Here is a 25,834-nt window from a genome sequence, read left to right as displayed (position 1 = left end):
CATGTGCGTTAATTTATCGTAGAATCACTTTTAGACAAAAAGAAACAACTACTCCTATTTACTTGTACATTCAATTAAAAATATCCTTTATTTCGTAAACTTGTTACAAAGTATTCTGTTTGCTTGCCAGTCATTTTCGACTGTACACGTATATGAGACTTTTCTACACTTTATGTTGAACTTAAAAGGCTGTAATGTCGTAAAAAAATGTTTAAAAATTATGATCTAAAGCGATAAAACTTTGAAGGGTTTTGATGAACTAAGTTGAAAACTCAGTTATTTTTTGGTTCTTATCTCAAAGACTCTACAATACAGATTACTCCAAAATATTTAGTAGTTTGTGTTACCGGCAACAATGTAAACAACCCTCAAAATCCCCACACAACCTTAAAACCAAAACTCACAAAAATATTTCAAAATAAAATACCTGTACCGACTCTACCTCACAGCATCTATCAACATTTAAAGTATCAATCGTTGAAACTAAAGAACGTAGAAATTGGCGCTCAAAACGGTTGAGCGCAACCTGTTCTGAAGGGGGGCGTCCCCCCGCGCCCCTCGCCCGGCGTCCCTTGCCAGTGCCATCCGAGCCTCCGTAGTGCTCACCTGCGCGCGCGCATACCACCCCACACAAAAAAAACCACGTTAGTTTGTGATAGAGAGTGTGATTATCGGATTGCAGTGTAGTGTTATTGCAATATTAATATATATTCTTGTGTGAAAACAGTGATATACGAAAAGAATTATGTCTCAGTGATCTTGTGTCGAAAGGATTTTGGAGGTAATGAAGGCTTTAATCTGTTCTGTAGAGTCAAAAGCTCTACCGTTATCATATCTAGACGAAAATTCCAGTTTCAAAACACCTAATTGTAGAATTTAGTGTTGAAATACTTGGTAGAGAATGCTAATGTTAGTGTTACACTGTTGTGCCTGCTCTACGACTAGAATAACTACTGTTTGCTCTATCAAAAGCTGCAAAGCACATTTAATGTGGAGTTAGAACTCTACGCACAACTTTTCCTCATTACGACTGGTGACATTAAGATTTTATCACATAATATGTACCTTAGGTTTCTATAGGCATACACATGAAGTATACAATAGGCTTTATAATCTTGAAATACTTCAAAAACTGTCTCTATCATAAGATCTTATCTCAAGCCAGTGTGTGACTTTGAACAATTTTCCTAGAAAGTTATCTTTAAGCTCACGCTAAGCTGAATAAGCGTAGGCTATGTCGACTCTACATTATAAAGTAGAGTCTCTAACTATATTTAGCCCGCGGCGCTGCCTGCGTTTCACTAGTCATCCCATTTATTAGAAGGCTCTAATGTATGATGATACGAGTCATTTTATAGTCATTATAATTTGCACTAGGTTTGATTAACTCTATGTTGCTCGAAGGTAGAGATAATTTAGCGTCGTATAAAAGTGAACATTAGTAGGAAACGAGAGAAAACATGCAACACTTTGGCGCAGTCAAGTTTTAATTGCATTTTAGATGTTAGAGATTCTTCAAGAGGGAAATAAGGAAATATAAAATGTTTAGTATTTTCGTACTTGATGGATGAAGGTTTCTATGTCATACAACGTAGATAAATAACGTTTCATATAGTTACTTTCCTAACTGCCTACTATACTTCATATTAGCAACAGTTTTCATGCATTCCATTTCAAAAATCAACATTAAATCAAGACAGTAATGTAAAGTCTATAAATTACCCTTCTGGTACTTTTAACTATTGCAAGAAGTATATATGTAAGTCAATCTTTTAAGCAATACTGACTTCAAGACATCTTATTTAAGTTTACAAATCAATAAATAAAGACTGACCGACTGAAATCTGGCACAAATAGAATAGCCTGGATTAAAAATTATAATAAGGTCTTGCTTATAACTTCTTTATGGTAGAGTAGGAATGAGAATATTTTCTGTTCTTCTATATTTATAGCGTTATTAATAGTTATAAAGAGAAAATTCTAGGTACAGTCGACCTTAGAAATCTAGGTAGAGTTTATTTTCTGAAGAGGATATTAAACGTCGACAGCTTTATATTCTATAATTTACCTACTGATAAGGAAAGTTAATTTATTATTAGAAATACATATTTAGAATCATAATAAATCATATGCTATTTAAATAAATTAAACGTTTATACAGTTAGTAACTTTCGAACTACTATTATTTAGGCATTATTAAGGCTAACTTTATAGTAAAGGAAAACCACTTATTTCTTGATAAAAAGACAATTGAAAAATAACATAAAAATCTTTGAAAAATAGTCGTAATATCTCGGGAATTCTTTATAAGTTATTCCAGAAAATAGGTCATTAATTAAATCGTATTATAAAAGTAATTAATAACAGAATTATTATTCTATAAATACATTTCATGTATTATTTATCTCATCCTTTAGCCGCAAGTGATTTTATTAGTACTTATATGAAATTAATTGATATGACGTTTAATAAAGTGAAAATTAAGAGCCACATAGAATCCATTTAAATGCATAGTTAGGAATGATTCAGATAATCTAATTTATCTAATTGATAATATCACACATACGCGTATTATAAAAATCTTGATATTATTTTGGAAAAAGGGACAATATAAAACAAAAAGATAACTTAGTAGTAAATAAAAATGTATCAACAATTCTAAATATGTATATCTTTCATACAACTGTCAAACTTTCATGATCAAGAATTAGTCAGATGAAAAGATGGAAAACATCCACCTTTTTTGATATTTTAACAAAGTACACATATGAGTAAGTTAGCCGGTTGTTAATAATTGATAGAAAATTTCTTGATAACTAGCCACTAGCCGGTAGTCGATAGTCGATAGTCAATAGTGGTAGGGAATCACAGGCCACAAAACAATAAATGATTAATAGGTATTAAAGAATGACATAGCCGTATAAGAATTTTCAATAGAGTGCCTAAACCCTGGGCGTAAACATTGTGTGATAACAATCGCAATGAATACAAAAGGTATAATGTTTAATAATGTATGTACAAGCTTAGGTATGTCTATATGACTGCCTCCATGGCGCAGTGGTTTAGGTCGCCACGCCGATACCACTGCAACGGGAGGTCGTGGGTTCGATTCCCACACGGAACAATTATTTGTGCGATCCACAAATAATTGTTTCGGGTCTGGTTGTGCTTTGTGTCCGTTGTTTGTATGTTTGTAAAAGTCCCCGCGACACAAGAGCAATTCTTAGTGCGGGAGTTGTCTTTATAAATAAAAAAAATAAAAAAAAAGTTGTCTTTATAAATGTATATGTGTTTAGAGAAGATTATTATCTTTTTTGTATTTATAAAGTACTAGTGGCCTCGCTTTGCCCGGGCTGTATTTTAACAAATTGAACACCAAATCCTTCCTCGAGTGTCTATTGGTGAAAACCGTATGAAAATCCGTTCTGTAGGCTTAAAGTTTATGGCGAACAGACAAACAAATGGGACGAGAAGACTTTATTTTATACTAAATAGTGTTGGTATTAGAGCCTAAATATAAAACTCATAAATGAGTTTAGTTGCAAATCCTAAAGATTATATAATTCAAAGCAAAAACTACTGAATATATTTTGATAAATAATCAAGACACAGATTGTTCACAACTTAGATTAAAACATGTAGTAATATTTTTAAACCATGGATTTTAAAGTCGGTGGAATTTAAAGGCAGGAATTTGGAAATATATGATACCAGCATTAAAATTGACAACTTCAAAATGAGTTTTCACTGAAACTGGTTACAAGAACAATTAAAAAAAAAAACAGTAAGGAACATTTTTAATACACTTTCATTACTCTGCAATTACTTTAATCTTTACTTTAATTACAAATATGAAATTATGAGAGGCATTATCCTGTTTACCAGATCATAATTGACAATCAATTTTAAATGAAAACAAGTGTATAAAGGGGCTCGACTTCACTCCCTTTTTTCACATTTTATTATATTTTTTTCACGTTTTATTAAGAGGTTTATTGGTAGTTAATAGTCATCTGCAAGGAGAAATACAGGCCAATTATAAAACTGTATTAAAATTCTCCTAAAAGTCATTTTAAGAAATAATACAATCATATTTAAAAACGGCAAAAAGAATATGCCTGTTGTATGGAAGCCCCTTTAAATAAATTATCTTAGTGTAGATTTTCAAATATCTCTACGCAAAATTACATCAAAATCGCTTCAACGGTTTAGATGTGAATACGCAACAGACAGACAGTTCTTTTATAATATTAGTACGACACAAAAATATAATTACCCAAAAGTATTTTGGAGGTGCTTTTATGGTTTTAAAAAGCGCATAGCTAAAATTATCGCGTTCCCTCTCTTGGGTATAACTTATTCTCATACAGGTCGGTGTTGGGCACGGAATTGAGAATTTTTGATGTTCACCGCCGCGCGGTGCTCGCGTACCCAACATTCTTGTAGCTAATTCGTTTAGAAATCACTGTTGCTGCTTTTTGTTACGATTTTTCTGTTATTTAATTAGTATTTTTAACTTTGTTAGTAGTGAGATGAGTAAAAAAGGATTATAGAAGATTTATTTTGTTTTCAAAAAGAAAATTAATATGAAATAATTAGGTTTTCAAAGTTAATTATATAATATATCTAGTAGATAATATGATCTTAGTTATCAAATACATATTTTAACTTGACAAAAATGTTTTTTTTAACAATAACAAGTCATATATTTCACTCATCTTTAGACATACACACAGACAAACTATTTATAACACAATACATTGAGTGACCACACATAAAATACAAATATAACTTAAAAACATAAAAATTCTTACATTTTAATAGGTAAAGAAAGATGCGCAAAGAGCATTTCATCTACATTTGAGGCATCGACATGAAGACTAAGTTTTTATGAGCCGACGGCCGGCTATACGAGCTTTACACTTTTAATACTGACACACACACATATTCTGTGTTCGAGAACACACACATAATTTGTGTGTATGTGTTCGCGAAAGGTTTAAAAACGCGTTATTTATAGGAATCATTTTTAGTTCTCAATTTTTTAACTTTCGCGTTTGTTATATAATAATTAATACATTTTACCTTGGAAAGTCTGAAGTTTGGTGTTAACACTAGCCGTGGACCTTGCTTACAACGAATGATAATTTGGTCATTCTCTAAATAGTTACAGTAAAAGTATACGTAAAGTTTACTCATTAAACGCTTGTAGAAGCCCTTATTTTAATATTTATATACATGTAACTTGGACTTAAATAGAGACCACTTGGTACGATCATACAAATATATAATACTTCCCTTGCCTCATTCACATCTATACATCTTGTCAAAAGTAATTATAACCTCTTTTTCAAGAAAAAAACTAATTAAACTGCAGTAATCGCGAAGTAAAGATGAAAAAATAATTGGTTTTTATCATAAACTAAAGTAAAGAATTTTAATGCCACTATTCTTAAGGTTTATTTTTTAATATCTTATTTTAAATACTTCGTAAAGTTTAAAAATAAGTGTGCAATTATTCGTAGTCCATTTTGAGTTAATTTGCGTGAACAGGTCTTAAGTCGTTCCCAATTTCAGGTTATGTCCTATTGTAGAGTCATTTTGAAACTGGTTGTACGTATTTAAATTGAAAAATATGTCGCATCCACATTATAGTTTACAACCTCCTTTATTAGTCTGGAAAGATATAATGAGTGGAAAAGTGTTCTATGTGTTTGTCCAGGTTATACACTATCTGTGTGTCAAATTCTATTCAAATCTGTACAGTAGGTTTTGTTAGAACCTAATATGTCTGTAATCACATTTTGTTGTTTATTACTAGTAGTAGTAGAAATAAAAATAATGGTTGACACTTTTTTAACCTGTTACTTTCCCACTGCTGGGCTATGGTCTCCTCCAGTAGCAAGGTTAGGCCTTGAGTCCTCCGCGCTGGGCAAGTGCGGGTTGGGGACTTTGCATGCCCTCATAAATGTATTAAACAATTTTAGGCATGCATATTCTTATTAATGTTAAATTAAAATTCCAAAAGCAGTTTATTGCAACCATTCCTTATTGTGTTCGTATCTGATCACGGCGAGTTAAAAGTGGAAATTTATTTAAAAAATACAATATTATCTGTCCCTTATTATTATAATAATACGTGTATATATTAAAAATGATCTCACGACTTGATCAATGGAAGTCAGAAGGTTAAACAATCCTTTTACAAGGAAATTATTATATTTATACCAAAATACCTTTATTTATTTTAATTACGAGTATAATCTATACCCACTATAGTTCGGCAACTTACTAAAGAACCTAGGCATGCACGATTGACATATGTATATTGTAATTAAGAATTATTTGCAATTACTAAATGAAATGTTATACATATCCGCCAACCGCGAACCTTACATACATACAAGACTCTTTACTAAGTAGTTGTTCTATATAACAAATCACTTTCCCACTACTGGACAAAGATCTCCTCCAAAGAAGCGTTATGTCTTGAATCCACCACGCTGACCAAGAGCGGGACTTTGCATTCCTTTAAGAACTGTTTTAAAGAACTCTCAGGCATGTGACGTTTTATCACGATGTTTTCCTTCACCGTTAAAACAAGTGAAAATTACTTGTAATGTACATAATAACATTATTTTGTGTGTTGTTTGAATTTTGAACCTTCGCCCATATTCGTGGGAGGCGAATTCCTATAACTGTAAAGAATAATATAAAAAAAAATGTTTTAATTAATGACTAATATATCAAAATGCATCCAAAATATGTTAATGTGAATTATAAAAACATATTTAAATATGAATTCGGCCTGAGGAGGGGCATTTTGTCACCGCCATCGTAAAACCTGTTTGTTAATCCGTTGACATGGTATATTTTATTGTTATTAAAGCTTCGGATACATGGAATGTATGCCGTTTTAACTTCACTACAGATATTGTAATAACGTTCGGTTTAAATGAGAATATTGCTCCTCGAAGATGTATACTTTTCCGCAGTTTGGGTAAAACGTTGAAAATGTTTGTAAGAGAAAGAAGTTAAAAGTTAGCATTTCATTTTGTTATGGCCAGTAATTAGGCTTATTAATAAGTATAAGACAAATTATCGTACACATAAAGTAGTCGGTAGATGAATGAAAGGAACTGTCTGATTTCTGAAAAAATGGTAAATTAACCGGTATCTACTTATAAGGAGTTGTAATTTTGGCTCTTAAAGTTACAATAAGGTATGTTTATGTTAACTAAACAATACTAATGTTTAGTTTAATAGTAGTGTATATTTAAAGAAGTTTGTAAGGATCGTATCAAGTGGCGTGCTTTAGTCTCTGTCTACCACTGTGGTGAAAAACTTGATTCTATGTATGTATGTATGTTTTATTTTATGAAAGATCTAAAAAAGTTTTAAAATTCAAATAATATTGCATAATTAAAATCTAGATTTTTTGTAGATAATGATTTACCGACAAATACTTTTGATCAATCGATATTTTTTACAAAAAGAAGATCTATAACGTAATTAAAGTGCCTCGTATAATTTATGCCAATTCGTATAATTATGCCAAACCCATGACAGAGTAACTCAGTAGTTCAAGACTGGAATAAAAATCATAAATGTGTTCCAGACCTAATGATTATAAATTTTTTGTGTCATCGAATGGATTTAATTTGCACTTTATAGACGCACAATAAATCTATGTTGATGTAATTTAGCGACTTAATTTACAACTTTTAGTCTAAAATAAAGTCTAGATTTTATGCATGTGTCTGCCTAATCGTTAGACCCGACACTCGCGTAAATTAATTAGATAAATTTACCAATAATTCGTTTATTATGTAAATTTAATTTTATATTACGTATAACTTCATATTTTAGATGTATTTTTTGTGAAAATTGAAAATGGAGCATATTTAAATTGGTGATATTAATTTTGTATAATTTATGGTTCGATATTCGATTGCCAATTAATTATGTTTTAATATTATATCTAAATAAATAATATAATAATCTATATGATTAATAATAATAAAAGCTGCCTTAACGGCGCAGTCGGTAGTGTAACCATCAGCTTATGAGGTCTTGAGTTTGATTACAGTGTCAGACAAAGTATTGTAGATCTTTTGTAATTAACTTCAGAAATTTTTAAATTAGTAGTACAGAGTTTGGTAATATGCCGGGTATTTTGCAATAGACTCGCCCCCTTTTACATGTGACTAACATTGTTAATAGTTAAACGTGGTTATATTTCATACACTTCTGCCTACACCTTCGCTTATAACAGACATGATATTATGTATGATTAATAATAACTTTGGTTTATACATTTGGAAGGAATTCTCAAAAAAATGTTTGAGAACATCAAAATCTCATTAAGTTCGTATCCTCGTAGGGTATACCTACCTGCGGGTACCTGTGGCCTACCTGGCCCTTGGGCTTAGGGAGGCTTTCAACAAAGACAACACTTGTATGTAATAATATTATTTGAAGCAAAACTGTTTGTTCTGTTAAGTAAATTACGGCGGCATTTTGACGTTTTGAATTTCGTAAAGTAACATTTTGTGTAAGGTTAAGTAGGTACTTAGATTAGAGTGTCAATTTATATATAAGTTATGGTATGTTTTCTTGCAATTTTTATATGTTAAATATTATGAGAAGTATAAGTAGTAAGATGTTGCTTTTATTTCATTCAAATTCATACGAATAAATAGTGATAATTGTAACTTTTTTAACAGGCATTCTAAGGTAAAATGCGTGTTCACGTTAATTTCTGTATTCTGTAATCTATTTTGGTTCGAATTTAGGAAATATTTTTATATTGTTACGTTTATTGTGGAAATTAAGCTATAGGCTATAAATATATGATCGCGCTGTTAGTAAAAAGAGTGTAGTAACATTAAAAAATGATATGAAAACTGGAGGACATAAATAAGCAGTAATCTAATAAATGTAATACTATGTGCACAAACAATGAAAAAAATCCGTAGATATAGATACATACTATATAATATGTAAGAATTGAAATAGAGCGTTATTGTCGCCAACAAACTGTTATACAGTTTGGCAATTTTGTGAAAATGTAAACTTTATTGTTGAAATTGAATAAACAACAAAAAAAGTCCTTCGGACGAAGTCGCGGGCGGCCACTAGTTATAACAAAGTTAAAATATCTTGCTTAAGTTGGTTACATTAAACTAATGCGTTTACAGTGTCCTGTCATTATTAGATATGAATAAATATACTTTAATTATAATAAATATGCAATATACCAGTTTCTATTTGATATGCAATGCATGAAGTTTTTGTTGCGCTTAAGATGCTACATATACTGACAGGAGTTAATCCAGGCTTAAATTGTACATAATCTCAGGAAATTTATTTATACGTAGTTTTTAAAAACTATAGGACTTTTTTATTTATCTATACTGATATTATAAAGCTGAAGAGTTTGTTTGTTTGTTTTTTAAACGCTACTTCAGGAACTAATGGTCCGATTTGAAAAATTATTTCAGTGTAAGATTTATCGAGGAAGGCTAGGCTATATATCATCACGCTACGACAAATAGGAGTAGAGTACCAGTAAAAAATGTAACAAAAACGGGGAAAAATTTGACCCATTCTCTTATGTGACGCAAGTGAAGTTGCGCGGGTTAGCTAGTATTAAAGTACTTCTCTATAGTGTACGGGGTTTGAAAACAAATGACAATATTCTAGTGAGCTTATTGTCATTTTGTCAAGCGCCTTTCCTCTCTAAGCAATGTTATTCCCATTTAATAGGAAGTGCCCTATAACATGGGACTTACATTGCTTATAGTGAAACTTAGGCGTATATAATAACAGGCGTGATATTGTATATGTATAGTTTAGGTGTTCATCAAAACTTAATAAATAAACATAACCTAAAACAACATCAATCCGTTCAATAGTTTTGGCTCGGCCCATACGAAGATTCATATTTTCGCATTTATAATATTAGCGAAACAATTTCATTACAATTCAAGAAAAATACTGTACACATAAAGTTTTATACAAGTACAAACAAACAAACATTGTTTTAAATCACAAACATTCGTTTCTCAATACGATGCATTAGAAGACTAAGTTAAACGTCACTCAACAGTTTCTTACACGTGAGAATATGAACACTAGATGTTATACAGATAGCTATGATTCATTGTGCTTCAATCTTTTTACTTTCCCCACTTATGGGCGTCTGAATCAATGTTTAAGTGGTCTATTTCATAATATTCTGATGGGATATCACAAAAGATTTTATTTTCGCTCATACTTATCAGTATTATAATATGCAACACCTAAGCCATGTACAAATTTTGCGTGATGGACTTTTCATTCGGAACACACATTTCTTGATATTTGTAAGCAGCATTAAGTTTAAAATTCTAGTTCTAATATGTGTGTTATTTGTTTGCAGGTGTGTGTGACAATGTGTGTGCGGTGAGTGATAAGAACGCGCGATGTTGCGCGTGGTCACCTGCCTCCTGGTCGCGACCGCGGCCGCGGAGCACGTGCGCGAGTTCACGGTCCGCGAGAACGCCCGCGCCTCCACCCTCGTCGGTCACCTCGGCGACGAGCTCCCCGACGCCGCCCCGCCCTACACCATCGTCCCCGTCCCCGGCAGCGCCGTCAACGACGACCTCCGCATCGACCCTCACACGGGAGAGATCAGGACGAGAGTACCTCTAGACAGAGAGAACAGAGACCACTACGCTCTAGTCGCCATCCCCGCCAGCGGAGACAACATCCGCGTAGTCGTCCGCGTACTAGACGAGAACGACAATGCACCCACCTTCCCCACCCCCATCATGAACGTTGAGTTCTCTGAGAACACTCCCAGGGACGTCAAAAGAAAACTTAACCCTGCCAAAGATCAGGACCTAGGAGCGTTCAACACGCAACGATACAACATAGTGTCAGGAAACACTGATAATGCATTCAGACTGTCTTCCCATAGGGAAAGAGATGGGGTCCTATACTTGGACCTACAGATTAATGGCTTCCTCGACAGGGAGACGACTGATCATTATCAGCTAGTTATAGAAGCGTTAGACGGTGGCACGCCACCACTTAGGGGTACTATGACAGTGAATATCACTATTTTAGACGTAAATGATAATCCTCCAGTGTTCGCTGAAAGTGTTTATTCTGCCACTATTCCGGAGAACGCCACCGTTGGCACTCCCGTGTTAAAAGTGTTCGCGACAGATTCAGACTCTGGTGAAAACGGTGTCATAGAATACTCGATAAATAGAAGACAGAGTGATAAAGAAAATATGTTCAAAATCGACCCAGAAACTGGTGAAATTACAGTGAACAAGGCGTTAGATTTTGAGACTAAAGAGTTGCATGAGCTGGTTGTCGTGGCGAGGGATAAAGGTGCCCAGCCATTAGAGACGACGGCGTTTGTATCGATAAGAGTGACCGATGTTAACGACAACCAGCCGACAATAGACGTCATATTCCTGAGTGACGACGCTACACCAAAAATATCGGAGTCTGCGCAGTTAGACGAGTTCGTGGCTCGAATATCGGTCCACGATCCAGATTCCAAAACGGAATACGCGAACGTAAACGTTACTCTGAGCGGCGGGGACGGGCATTTCGACTTGCGGACTCACGACAACATAATTTACTTGGTAGTTGTCGCGTTACCATTGGATCGTGAGGCTCGTTCGTCTTACACGTTGAACGTGGTAGCGACTGATAAAGGGTCGCCGCCTCTGCACGCGTCGAGGATCATCAGTCTTAGAGTGACTGACGTGAATGATAACGCGCCACAGTTCGCCGAATTGGAGTACCGAGCGAGTGTACCGGAGGCAGCGGCGCCCGGTACACCTGTGGTGCAAGTATCTGCGATCGATGTTGACGAAGGAGAGAATTCTGAGATTCGGTATTCATTGCTGGCTACTCCTCAGTCGGATTGGTTTGCGATAGACGAGCGGTCGGGGTTAGTGACGACGAAGTCTAGGGTCGATTGTGAGACGAATCCTATGCCTCGTTTAACGGTGGTGGCTCAGGATAGGGGCAACCCGCCGATGTCGTCGACGGCGACGTTAGTAGTGACAGTGTTGGATGTGAATGATAATGAGCCGATCTTCGACCAGTCGTTCTACAATGTCACCGTGTCGGAGAGTGAAGCCGTCGGCAGCTGTATTTTAAAGGTGAGTTTTTATCATTTTCATTGGTTTAGCAATAAACATTGTTCTTAGAGACGGCTAGCCCTTGCAGCCGCTAAAACTACAGTGACACGTGCAAATCCTAAACATGCACGATATTTTATTTATTTTTGGTTATATAACATAAAGATTGTCGTGATCATAAATTGCTTGGTATCTTGATTTGCTTGACATTTCGGCCAGAACATAGTAAGTTGACTAGTATACAGTTGATTTAAAATATTGTGTAACAATCCAAAAGACCATTTTCTCGATAGATCGTACATTTGTATCGTTTTGAATAATATATTATTGGTATTTCAACACAAACGTATAACACAATATTTAAAGCCGCAACAAGTGTTGCCCGGGGTGTTATATTTGCATAATTATTATATTAGCATAGTCAACATTCTGTAACTACTGCATTTGTAATAATAATGATATTAAAATATTTAAAGCGATATTATATCGAGTAAAATATGTTTTATATAATAATTAATTATTATTTTATAAAATTGATACACTTATTTCATAGCCTGTGGTGTAAGTGATGGCGTAATTGTTGACTTTGAGGTCCTTGGCTGCTAAATAAGAATAAATTTGATCCATTAATGTCCCACTACTGCTGGGCAAATGCTTCCTCTCGTAATGAGGGATGGGTTAGGCCTTGACGTCTAATGATCCTCCTAATGCTATCTGCAAGAAAATTTACGGCTTGTAGACCAAAATTGTCCCTTAAAGAGAGCCACTTTGCGAACACTGAGTTTTCGAGTATTTGCAACGAATAGTATCGATATTAAAGCGGTATAATGTCGTAACGCTACAATGTTCTTTGCCGTACTACAAACTATTATCAAAAAGTTCCCAAAAGGTTGCATATATTTCATAAACAACACCGTTGCCATGGCAACGAATAGATTAATTTACTAACGACCACTAAAACATGATCCTACCACAAATCAAATTTAACTACGAAGTGAAAGTTCTATAAAATTGCCGCCGACCAATTTGTTAGAAGTAAACTACAGTACTGACATTACCTTCCAGTGAAATGGCAAATGCCAGATGATGATTCCGTATGATTTGCCATTTACTGTCCATATACGATAACTAGGACATATGGCTATACATTACCGCCTATTTGGGGAGAATGGATACAAATTGTAGCTCTTTTAAAGCCTTGATACGTTGATGACAGCTCTCGCCTAGATATGAAAGCACGGTCTTACCGTGTGAGCTCAATTTCTAAACGGAAAAGCAACTATAAAATGTCTCACAGCTAAAAAATGGCCCATATTAATATGTTAATTACATTTTCAATTAAAAACACTCATAATTTTTGTTCCACGACAAAATATATGCGAGAAATATGAATTTAGGTCTATAAGCTGTTTATATACAGATTCATTCATTTGAAACCCATTTTTTTTCATTCTTAATGTGGTGCCGACGGTTTTATATTTCTGTTTCTGTGTTAACATGCCATTTACCGGCTTAAGTGACCATAAAATACTAGAATTGCATTATTATGTGTACGTCTACTGAGTATCGCGTTTCATATTTTCTTTAAAACGACTTCCTCCAACGGATAATTTTCTTTAAAGAGTTATCTTTATAAAATATGATTACATTAAAAATACGAGCAAAAACAGGAACAATAAACGAGTGGAGTCCGCAAACTCGGTACCAATTAGTTACAACGGACAGATCAATTCCGCTTATCTCAGTCGGCCACACCCGCGCTTGACGAATTTGTCGAGTAAAAAAAAAATCTCAATTTTCATTAACTCTTATCTTGAAAAAGGCTGGCTCGTAACTTACACGAGTTAATTTCTTTTAATATATTCCACGTATATTTAAGTGGCTGTTCATAAATCTATATGTTGGAGTGATGCGAGTTTGGGCGTGCGCCGCGCACCATCGCGAATTGCGATCTAAATTGAAAATTAAACAGTGCCGGGCTGCGGACTGCCCGCTGCCGAGAGGAATGAGAATCAACAGGCATCTCAACGTGTGCCTTTGCCTATCCTCGAGTAGAATTACTGCTTATTTTATGGTCAATGTGAAGAAGTATAATATCTTGTATTTGATTATGAAATTTACGCAACATTGATGTTGCTGTTGTTAATTTTGCAATAGGTGTTTTCAATGTAGTTTCTTAGCCTGTCTAGAAACACGTATCTAAATAGAAAATTAATTCGCAGCATAAATTAACAGACGCGCAAACTGACAAATTAAACTAAATAGCGTCCCATATACTACAGGCCATAACAATTCAATTCGATATCTGATGATAGTCTTTAGTCTATGAATTCAAAGTACCGAATGCACAATTGAATTGTTAGATTTTTCGTCACCTGCGCACCGTCACGATCTCACGACTCCACCGATTGTTATTTGGTTATTCGCATAAACTTCTATGTGTTTCGCTTTTAATAGAGGTTAAGTACCGCTAAAGGCAGACAAATGAACTTTGACATCTTGCCTGTGCCTCATTAAAAAACTACTTTTACTTTCTCTGAAGTGCCAAAAATTCGCGGTAAACTTTTGGCGCGAAATGTTTGACATCTGTCAGATTATATTTTTTTAATAATGACGTTAGAGATGTGAGATATATTCTAACTATTCTGCTATAACACGATAAAAAAAAGCATTTGGTTGATATTATGATATTTCGTTTTAGGTTATATCATAACATTTACTTTGAAGTTATCCGTGTTTGAACGTGAGACTATCTTCGATTACTTGTCCTTGTGCTAGAGATATTATTATTAAACTTAAGTATACACTTATCGGCAATAGATCTTTTAGAATTATTTGCGTGGGTTCTATTGTGTAATAATCTTCAACAAATTATGTAGACAAGAGGTCAAATTAAATGAGACGTAATAAATACGTCATGTATAATAAATAGATAGTAAGCCAGCTTAGTTCAATACAATTTATGATTTTTTCTTTACTTGCTAAACAACTTTTTAGCTCTATAGTAGTTAATATAAGAAAAAGGAAATGTTTACACTAATACAAAAATGCTAACAGGTAGCATTTTCTACTCACCTCTTGAACAATAATCGTCGTTTTATTCATGCAGGCATTACAAGCTCGTATCACCAATACATTTTTCTCATTAGATTTCATCTGAAATTGATTACGACACATAGTTTACCTTTTACGTCAGTTATTACATTACTCCCTACATATTTCAGTAGCGGGACTGTGCAGGCCTCCAATAACCTGATAAGACGCGTCGGCCATCTTGGATTCCGGTATCCGTCGCCATGGTTACCGCTTCGTTGCGTGCGTAGGTTCATCACCAGAGACATTTTTGCCCTGTCGCTTTACTAATGTACTGTTTTAATAAGATTATTAGTATGTTATGTTCGTTAGTTTTTTTGCGTAACTCTATCTTAGTATCTCTCGATGTTCTATCTTTAATTAATGGGACTTTTTAATCTGTGCCAAACGAGTTTCGTTTATTTTGAATTCCATAGGCTGAGCATTAGGTGAAATTAATACCTTTTAATATTCAATCCAGCTATTAAGTATTTAAATAAGCATAAATATTTGTCGTTGAAGTTTTTATTCCGTAAATTTGATATTTTGTGGACTTTTATGTCATAACTTAAGTTGCCGTTATTAAAAATAGCTTAATATCTAATCGTTTTGTGATTAATATTATCTGTATTGAGTCTATAATAAAAGTGAGTGCCTCTCAATAAATCGGTTGGAGCAAAACTTAAATAGTTGCTAAACAGTCGGGGACAAGTTCTCTTATGGTTCACAGTCACGCGAGACCGCTAATTATGTAACTGAATTAATTTATTACACCGAATTTATAAATGAAAGACTTCGAGACGAGTTTAGAAGTCAATGGCATTAGGCAGCATATTGAATAAAAAAAAACGTTTGACATTCCCGCGCATTTTGACGTTTTTTCTTAATCTTAAAGGAGGTTTCTTAGCCCTATCAAGGATTGAGTGATGTTCTATAACAAATTGTCACATACTCTAGCATACATTATTCTGTAAAAACTTTTTTTATCGGTTTTAAATATTAAACGTTAGCTATTTAAAAGCGCGCTACAGTTTCAGATGGTCACATAATTTGGCTCTTACTTAAAACGAGTGTTCAAACTAAACTGCATTGAACATATAGGTAAGCAAAGAAATCTCATAAACATCTCATAATTCTCCCTAAAAAGATTAATCATTGGATAATTAATCTATTATTGAAAAGTGAACATGCTATTATCTTTTTTACGACCGTTTTAACAAGTATTACAGTAATTGACGTAAATTATAATTAGCTAATACATTTTCTATTTTCTCTTTCGATATTAACGACCATATCGCACTGGCACGCAAACGCACCGAAACGTGACGTTATTCGTTATGTAACGTTTTTGTAGCTTAAAATAGCAGATAATAGCAGATAAAGTAGTAAAAAAAGCATGCGTGATTGATGTTTCTCTAATTGTTACGCTTTTATCGCAATTTAAAATGTAAAAAGAAGTTAAATTCGTTTTCATGTGAGTATTTATGTAATGATTACTTTGTAATAGCTGATTGAGAAATTCCTATTTTCGCTTTAAGAATTTAGAGATTCATGTTACACGCATTTTCAGTAATGTAACAATTACAATTCATTAAATTCAGTTATTCGGTTGTTGAAAACGCTATCCATTAAGTCTATCGATTTATTATATTAACGGGTAGAATTTAATTTATTTTAGAAATAAGTTATCTTCTTTAGATCTATTTACAATTTTATTTGGCCTTTGTCCCTAGCTTCTACGTCACAAGCAATTAATCCGTAAAACCTATTTATATTTATACTTAGAGCTTCATTGTTAACACTTAAATGTAGCCTCTGTTTCATCCTAGATCTACAACTATATTCAAAGTAAATTTCACAATAGTCAGTTTAAAAGTTCAGGCATAAAATTATTACGGACAGACCTTAGCATTTAAAATAATAAGCATGGATTAGGCAGACATACGAATACCTGGGCATAAAATTTAAAAAAAACCTATTTGGAAGATGGCGGCGTGTATAAACATCAACTTTAATATTCAACATTGCGTGTGGCCAGTACGCGGATAAGGTTATTTTAAATGCATATTCATGTAGAACCAACTATTTGAGAGTTTATAGCATTAAGTATGCGATAATTAAAATTGTTTTTTATTAAAGCAATCATTGAATCCAAAGGGATGGGGTTTTATGTTAGCGGGATTGCTTATAAGCGAATCTTATGAAAGAAAACAATTGTTTCTAGTTGAAACAATATATTGCAAGGAAATAATATATAAATATGCTGTACATTGTTTTCCCCCTTAGATTATAGTGACACGTAACGCCAGCTCAGCAATGTACTGAATAGTGGCCATCAATTTGACGTACACTAGTTGTCAACTGAGATACATGAAAAGCCCGCTGGATTGGCAAAGGAAGGAAGAAAAAAGAGCTAGTGTTTAAACTAAATGGAATTTATTAAGTTAAAATATCTTTTAACATAAAATTACCCTCTTATTCGCTATTTATCGAAGCTTTTTAGCAACTCGCTTGCACTAGAACTCCGCCTTTACATCGTAAAACCGTACATTAAACTGTTCTCGATGTCCCCAGTCGATCTTAATGAAAATACCATTTGAATGCTCTTAAAATTATCTGGAAAATGTAATAGAGAACGACATTCGTGGCAGCAAGCGAAACTTTTTTTTACATTTCGTCGTTTAGAAATTGATTAATATGTTTAATGTTACAAAACTGTAGATAGATATTTTCGGTTCATGTGTTTTACATTTAATAAATAAATACGTGGTTTGATCTTTTCATATCTAAATCTCAAGAAACGTAAGAATACTTTTGAGAGCCACTGTTTTTTATATGCTGAATTTACTTGGATTATCATTTTAATTCCATTTTTTCCTTAAAACTGCAATAGATAAAAGACACAAATATATAGTTCGTCTTCGAAACTGACGTTAGCTGACGCGTACTTTACTAGTTATGAATAAACAGTTTTAATAAAATCTATTTAGAAACTATAAAATAATTATATTACAAAGAAATTAAAAAGTTGATGATATTTACTTTTATGACTGCAGATATTAAAGTTCTATCTAATTTAAAATCTAGATTCCTTATTAGCCGTTTTACAGATGCAACAAAATAAAACTAAGATTTTACGACCGCCATTTGCAAGAAAGATTTTATTAGATTTTAATATTCGAATAAAAATATCGCGGGCTTTCAAAGTGCCGCGCGAATTCTTATCAGTTTTATAGGCAAATGGGGGCAAAGGTAGCATTTTAATAAATGAATTTTTTGACACGGAAGTCATTTAAATAATTTCAAAAGTCTTTATGGTTTAAGATAAACCATAGAACTAAAAGTTGTGGGTAGTTGAGGTGGCTTTTTTAACCCGTTATTCTCCCGCTGCTAGGCAACGGGTCTTCTCCCGAACTAGGGAGGGCTTAGGCCTTTAGTCCACCACGCTGGCCAAGTGCGGGTTGGGGACTTAGCATGCCATTAAACAATTTTTCTATTCATTTATTTTCTTATGTATTGACGTATGTTCACAAAAATGTCCTTTCGGTAGAAAAAATCTTGTTTTTTACGATAAAATTAAGTTTTCCACATAAACTCATTATATTGCGAATATATAATTTAATGTGTATTCATAATAATTGGGTGGGTTTCTGCAATAATTTCACGTCTTGTCAATTCAGCAAGTTATAATTATTTGTGACCTTTATAAAACTCGGGATTCCATTATCATTGGTTTTTTATACTTTAATGGTATAATAATATGAATATATATTATTTTAATATTAATAAGTCTTTATAAGGCCTGTGTACTTGGATGGACAAAATATAATAATAGATATTAGATAATTATTATAATGTACCTACACTATTGTATTGGGGTAAACCTGTAAAAATAGTTGTAAGGATGAATAAATAAATAAATAAATAAATAAATAATAGACCTTACCGTTTATAATTATTTTTTTATGATTTTTAAACGAAAACAGACCTTCAACTTAATAACGCTATAATGCTTATTTTACATATGAGATATAAGCAAGCACATATAAAGTATAATACCTAGTACTTAAAAAAATGCCTTTTATGTCAGACAACTGAATAAATCATCTTGAAAAGGAAATCTATATATTTAATTCTAAAGCGAGACTATTTTCTCTACAAGTTAAACGATGCTTGCTATTCTAACTGAATTAAACATAAATTTCAAGACTGTCATATGAAACCTACTTTGTAGTAATTATACGCTATTCCACATCAATGAATATGCAACACATTATTGGAGTTAATAAAAGGATTTTCTACTTTTTTTTTCAATATGGCGCCCTGAATGTCGTTGATCGATCGTGCGTGGATCGACTCATTAATTTACTAAGTATCTTATATATTCTGATGCCGCTTTTATGTTTAATTGAGACTTAGGAAAAACAAGATTGAGTTATTAATTCTATTTATATAATGATCTCATTATTTTGGAGTCATTTGGAGGACATGTTTAATTGAAAGAATTTGACTGTCAACTTTTTATTATAAAATCTATTATAGGCATGATCTACATTGTAGCTTGATTTAAATACATTTTCTGGTTTAAAGGATGTCAACAAATTCCAAGTAATACTATTATCTTTATTTATACGAGAACGACATGGCTACAAAGCGACAGTAACTGTCTTTTTTCATTACACGGTGACCGTAGAATTATTTAAATAAGTGTGCGATTACTAAGTATATTAAAGCCGGCTGAATGTTGTCGCTTACCAGTGCATTCTTGTTTATAAAAAAAATCAAGTTCTCGATTTAAAATTCAAAATCTTGCTATTCCACCGATCACGACGACCATCTGTGTTGGAAATAAAACCTTAAAATTTATGCAGTAGAGTGGAACTTTGTTTGATATTGCTTATTTGTGTGTCCGATAAGTACATAATAATAGAGGTGCTTGTATGGTACAGTAACCTGTCACTACATCTGCCATTGCGCTCTTTAAGTTTCAACTTTACTTAACTTGTTTACTAGAAACTTTACCTATTTTATCTTAACGACAATAACGCGACTCGAAGTCGATTTTTACGTCCGAACATCTCTCAACGTCCAAATTTACATTTCGCTATTAAATGATAAATTTTGATGTTGATACGCCCGCGGTATTTTACTCTGAGATGATAATGTTATTTATAAGAATAAAATAATTCATGAAAAACGTAATACCAGTTATCCATACATGTCAACATCTTACTCCGTCATGTATTTTATTTTTAATTTAAATATCCATGGAATGCAGAATGAATTTTGCTTACGTTCTAAAATCGAACAAAGTAATTTCCAGCCAGTAACTCTGTCTGGCAATGCATAGTAAAAAGTTTGCATTACGTTTCCCACAGTATATAAGTTTTTTGCAAACAGACGATGGTTGCAAGAATACTATTTACTTAATTGAGTGATTGAAACCAGTTGCGTTTTAATTTACACTTAATTACGGTAATTAATGGCAATAATGTGTATGATAAAAATATATTTACTACCCGAAGTTAGTATGGTAATCCACTTGTAAGTAGAATGAATGATTAGAGTAAGAAAAAATACATTTTTAACCTTCATAGTACCGTATTAACGTCAAATTAGTAGTCAAATGTATGGGAACTGACCAGTTTTAAAAGCCTTCTCAGTGCCTAGAAGTATAGCCATAGAGTAGGTACGTCATGATTAAGTTTAGACCAACCTACTTCTGAACTTCTTGACCTCTTATCCAATCAAAATTACATTAGCATAAGATAATATTTTTACTATAATACGACGGCAAATTATAAATTCTTACAGAATAAGTTATTGTTCTAGTATTTCTATATTATTATTGGAAGTTGTTTATATTACATAGGACTAACAACGGCGAAACGCGGATGTATTTAATAGGATTCTATCTACGTATATACGTGATCATACGCGATATTATATATTATGTGTGTCAGAGTTGTATAGAACTATAGAGTCTAGTAACATTGATTGAACAATAAAATAATAGAATGTCCAATAAATCTTAAGTCCTATACGTCATTTAGTCTACTTCGCACGTGGCTGGCCGTATCCAATGTTGTCAGCGAGTGCATGGCGGGAAAGTCAGCAGCCATTTTGAAAAAAAGTCGTTCTACTAGTGTCTAGGCCGACCGCGATCGTATGTACCTTTTATATTTTTTAAATTGCGTTCCATTTCTGATAGATGCTGTTACATTTTTTGTTATTTAATATAATTTTGTTTTAGTTTTCGTTCATTAATTTAAAATTATTGTTAAGGAGATCAATGTGTTTTCTTATTAAGCTACGCGTAAACCAATATGGGAAAGTTTGACCGCAGAATACCAGTCTCGCGTGAGGCAACTTAATAACATAATATACTGTGTAGTATTTATTATTATTAAATAAAATACTCCCTTTAATTGTCGTGAAGCTCAAGGGCTCTACAAGACACTTAACACATAAGTAGTCATTATAAAATGTTATTCAAGAATATTTATAAAACTTTTAAAAGAAACAAAACGCATCGTCCTTATATTGTTCGTCTGTCATCGGTCGCGTTTAGTGATGTGCTCGAATGAAGTATCGATTATTAAAAAAATATTACGCGACATCGATCCGCGGGGAGCCCGATTACTCGATTACCCACTGCTCGAGGGCTGTAAGGTAGCGCGGTGAGTGGCACGACCAGCGATTTTTTTACCTTTTTCATGTTTGTATTTATAATGTTGTTGAATATTTTTATGTTTCACTAGCTGACCCGCAGCTGCTAAATGATTTGTTATTGAAAAAAGTAGATTTGGTTTGATATTGGGCATTAAGTTATTTCTATGATACATTTTATCAGAGTCAGTTTAACAGTTTAGCCGCAAAGCGCAACAGTCAGATAGACTTACGCATCCTTAGTGGTGAATATTTGCACATATCTAGGTACTTCACGTTTCAAACCAGTAAGGTTTTAAATCGGCTAACTATATTAATTTACATAGTATTTTTATATGAAAACTTGAACAGGATACGTAAACAGTTCCAATAATGTATAAAATATTTAGATATAATATCAGAAATCGTTTAAATGCGAGACATTGTGAGAGAACCTTTTTGGAATTCGATTGAATGCTGATAAGAGCACGCTGTTTAGTAAGTCCTCCCACTCGCTGCTCCACGCACAGTAGCGCTTACATTATTTGAACTTCATGTATATTACAATATAAACGACCCTAAAAGGTTTTTTAGACGTCATGTAATAACCAACCTTTTTTGAGACAAACGAAACGTAATAACGGCATCCAACGATTAAAAAAAAACTGCGGTTTTTAAATTTGGAATGTTGTTGAAGATGCAGATATTAATTTTATGATTAGTTAGCTTTTGTTTTAAAGAAAAATAATCCTTATTTATTGTGCAGTAAAGTCGTTATTTAATTAAGGAAATATTTATAGCTTTTTTCCTTAAAAGGAGACACACTAAAATGTGGTGTTAAATATCGTAATAAATTGGATGAATCAATCAGAATTAGAATATTGCTTGAATTTTGTTTATGAATTATTGTTCTTCGGAAGGATTCGTAAAATATTGTCAAATGTCAACTGAATTATGCAAAAGCTATTTTCTGACGCCTCTTTAGGCAAAAATATGAATTAAACAAATTGCTTATTGTTAAATTCATAAAACCGAAAAGAATATTAGTATAGTAATTAATTTTATTTTAAAATGTTTTTAAAGAAAATAATACCTAACTATTAATAACATTCTTAGTTAAATCACAACAGTACCGATAAATTTATAAATAAATTTTACAGTTTTGGAAAGTATTCAAAAAGGGGCTTGAAATAAGTACATACAAATGAATTTAAGGCAATAATCTGGGTCAACATTTATAACAAAAGTAAATATAGATTTGCACTTTAAAGAAAAAAATACAGAAAATTTTATTTATAATCGATACTTGCTACTTAACGTAAAATCGATTCTCGATATGTAAATGGAATGGTCGCGCCTCAATTAACTCGCAATGAGTACAATCATTCGGCATCAGATAGTTGCCGAGTCGATTATTACCATCGATAAAATATGATATGGGAACATACTAAAAACAATATCAAAATAAAAATACGGTCCGTCCCGACTTCGCCCGATTTAAACAGTTATTTTACAAAAAAATCTTTGCAATTTTCACATATTAACCTTCCCCTTGAATCACCCTATCTATTGAAAAAAATTGTATCGATATCCATTGCGTAGTTTTAAAGATCTAATCATACAGACATAGGGACAGCCGCGGAAAGCGACTTTGCTTTATACTGTGTAGTGATACAGCCAGTTAAAATAAGGTTTTACCATGATTTTTCATACACTTGCAATATTTTCTGGACATAATAGAACTTACATCTTACGGATAGCGTCACTTCTAATCGGTCGAAGAACTAACCAGCGGCGCAGTGGTTTAGATCGCCACGCCGATACGATTGCGACGGGAATTCGTGGGGTCGATTCCCACACGAAACAATTATTTGTGCGATCCACAAATAATTGTTTCAGGTCTGGTTGTACTTTGTGTCCGTTGTTTGTATATTTGTAAAAGTCCCCGCAACAGAAGAGAAATAAATAAAGCGGGAGTTGTCTTTAAAAAAAGCAGTTTTCGTAATCAAAGACTCATTACCAAACTAAACGTAATGTTGACCGTCTGAATGACGAGTTCACATAGAGTTTATTGTTCCACATAAATATTACAAACACGTACAGAACTAGTGAACAATTTATTCTTACAACGCAAATTGTACCTTGTATATTTATACGCATTGCGATACATAACGGTAATACTGGTTACACACAAAGTATTACAAACGAAAAATAAATAAAATGAACAAAAGCATTCACTCAACGAATCGATATTTAAATCGACTCGGAATCGATACACAATAGTCGATGTATCGCAACTAAACGAGTGTTAATTTCACACTTGAAGTCTCGATTCGGTTCAAAAATCGCATCAACGAATAATCACAGTCATTATAAGAACCGAATCGTATTATGAATCATTCGTTTTACTGATGTTTAAGTGGAAAATGTAGTGTTTTTTATTATTGTATTGACTTAAGATTCGCCGATGTTTCATGAGAATTTCAAATCTATTTGGTTGGTAAAAAATTGGGAACTAACCATTCGGAACATTAGATAAGTACTTAGTATAAAATTAACACGAATGTTTTTTACGTTTATATATTTTAAGATATTTTTCCGCTTAGTTTAAATGTATTGGTTTAGTTTTAGGATTAATCTTAAGCTTTTGATATCAGGTTAATTTCATAACTTTTATAATGCATGTTTATTATGCCTTTAATAGGATATATTTAGATAAAGTTTAATTAAGGTAAACTTTTCTATAGAAACAAAACACGTATGAACTTAATTTTGACCATCACTAATAAAATATTTCAATTTTACTTTCGCATCAACCGTGAACTTATAGTACCTATTCTCTTTTGCTCCCATTGTACTCCCAATCACTTAAAACTATATTTATAAAAGTAAATCAGTTCAAAAACTACTGTTTTCCAAGTATTCAACCAAAAAGTAATCCAGTTAATATCGTCAAAAGAATTCTTTACAGCGGTACTTATACGCAAAGTCGTAAACACTACATTTTATATCCCAGTACGGTCTCAACGGATTCTGCGAGCAATTAGCTCTCTGTTCAACTTGCATACTATAATTATGCATATACAAGATATAAGTAATGAACTCCAGTAAAGATGAAAAAATGCAGCCTTATCCGACTTTAGTAGTTTTTAGGGTTTCGTACCCAAAGGGTAAAGCGCCTGTCTGTCTGTCACCAGGCTGTATATCATGAACCGGGAACTGAAATTTAATTATGTGTTTCCGTTGCTGGTATAACAACGAACAATTAAATTAAAAAATAAATAAATATTATGGGGGTCTCCATACAAAAAACGTGTTTTCCCATTTTTTGGTACTGAACCCTTCGAATGTATTTACAAAATTGTATTTCGCTTCTGTTTTAAGTGGTGATCCAGATTCTGGTTTGGCTTCATAATAGTATTAATTTAAAGTATTTTAGGATTACTTTCCAAAAACTGTACAATTTATTGTTCTTCTTTATCTGCTCTTATTCTCTTAACAAAAATGTTGCTAATATTTGTCCAATTAGTTCATTAATAAATATATATTTTTTAAAAAATCGTTGTTCATAAATATGTAAATATATAAATAAATATATTATACTAATATAGTTGAAAATGAATGAATTAAAATGCGTATCGTGAAATTTAAATTTCACAACACGCATTTTGATTCATTCATATTTTTGTATACATAACATACAAAAAACTTTTTTTCTCTACATACAAAACACTATTCCTCTCTCGACATTCTTGATAATCACAAAAAATTACATTCACTTACTTTTGACCCGATCCGGGATTTGAACTTAAGATTTGCGCTGCATTCACCAATGCCAGTTAATTAAACCAATGTTGAACCTTTGTGCGAACTCAGATGATAATCGTTTCTGAACGAACAGGTAGACGTCTGATACTAACGGGTTGACGTTTACAAACGTCATGCTACTAAGAAATGAGTTTGAA

General features: G+C 32.9%; 1 protein-coding gene across 1 annotated transcript in view; it reads left to right on the top strand.

Annotated features, from left to right (window-relative positions):
- Positions 1-562: 562 nt before the first annotated feature.
- ds (dachsous cadherin-related 1) overlaps positions 563-25,834 on the top strand; it is a 312,970-nt gene continuing 287,698 nt past the window's right edge. The window contains exons 1-2 of the mRNA XM_076118750.1: positions 563-781; positions 10,424-12,170. Of these exons, the coding sequence (XP_075974865.1) occupies positions 10,467-12,170 (1,704 nt within the window). The 5' untranslated portion in view covers positions 563-781; positions 10,424-10,466. The remainder of the gene's footprint in view (positions 782-10,423; positions 12,171-25,834) is intronic.

The sequence above is a fragment of the Anticarsia gemmatalis genome, chromosome 9, assembly GCF_050436995.1.
Source record: "Anticarsia gemmatalis isolate Benzon Research Colony breed Stoneville strain chromosome 9, ilAntGemm2 primary, whole genome shotgun sequence".
Classification (NCBI taxonomy): Eukaryota; Metazoa; Arthropoda; class Insecta; order Lepidoptera; family Erebidae; genus Anticarsia; species Anticarsia gemmatalis.
This window is presented reverse-complemented; position numbering and strand designations above follow the sequence as displayed.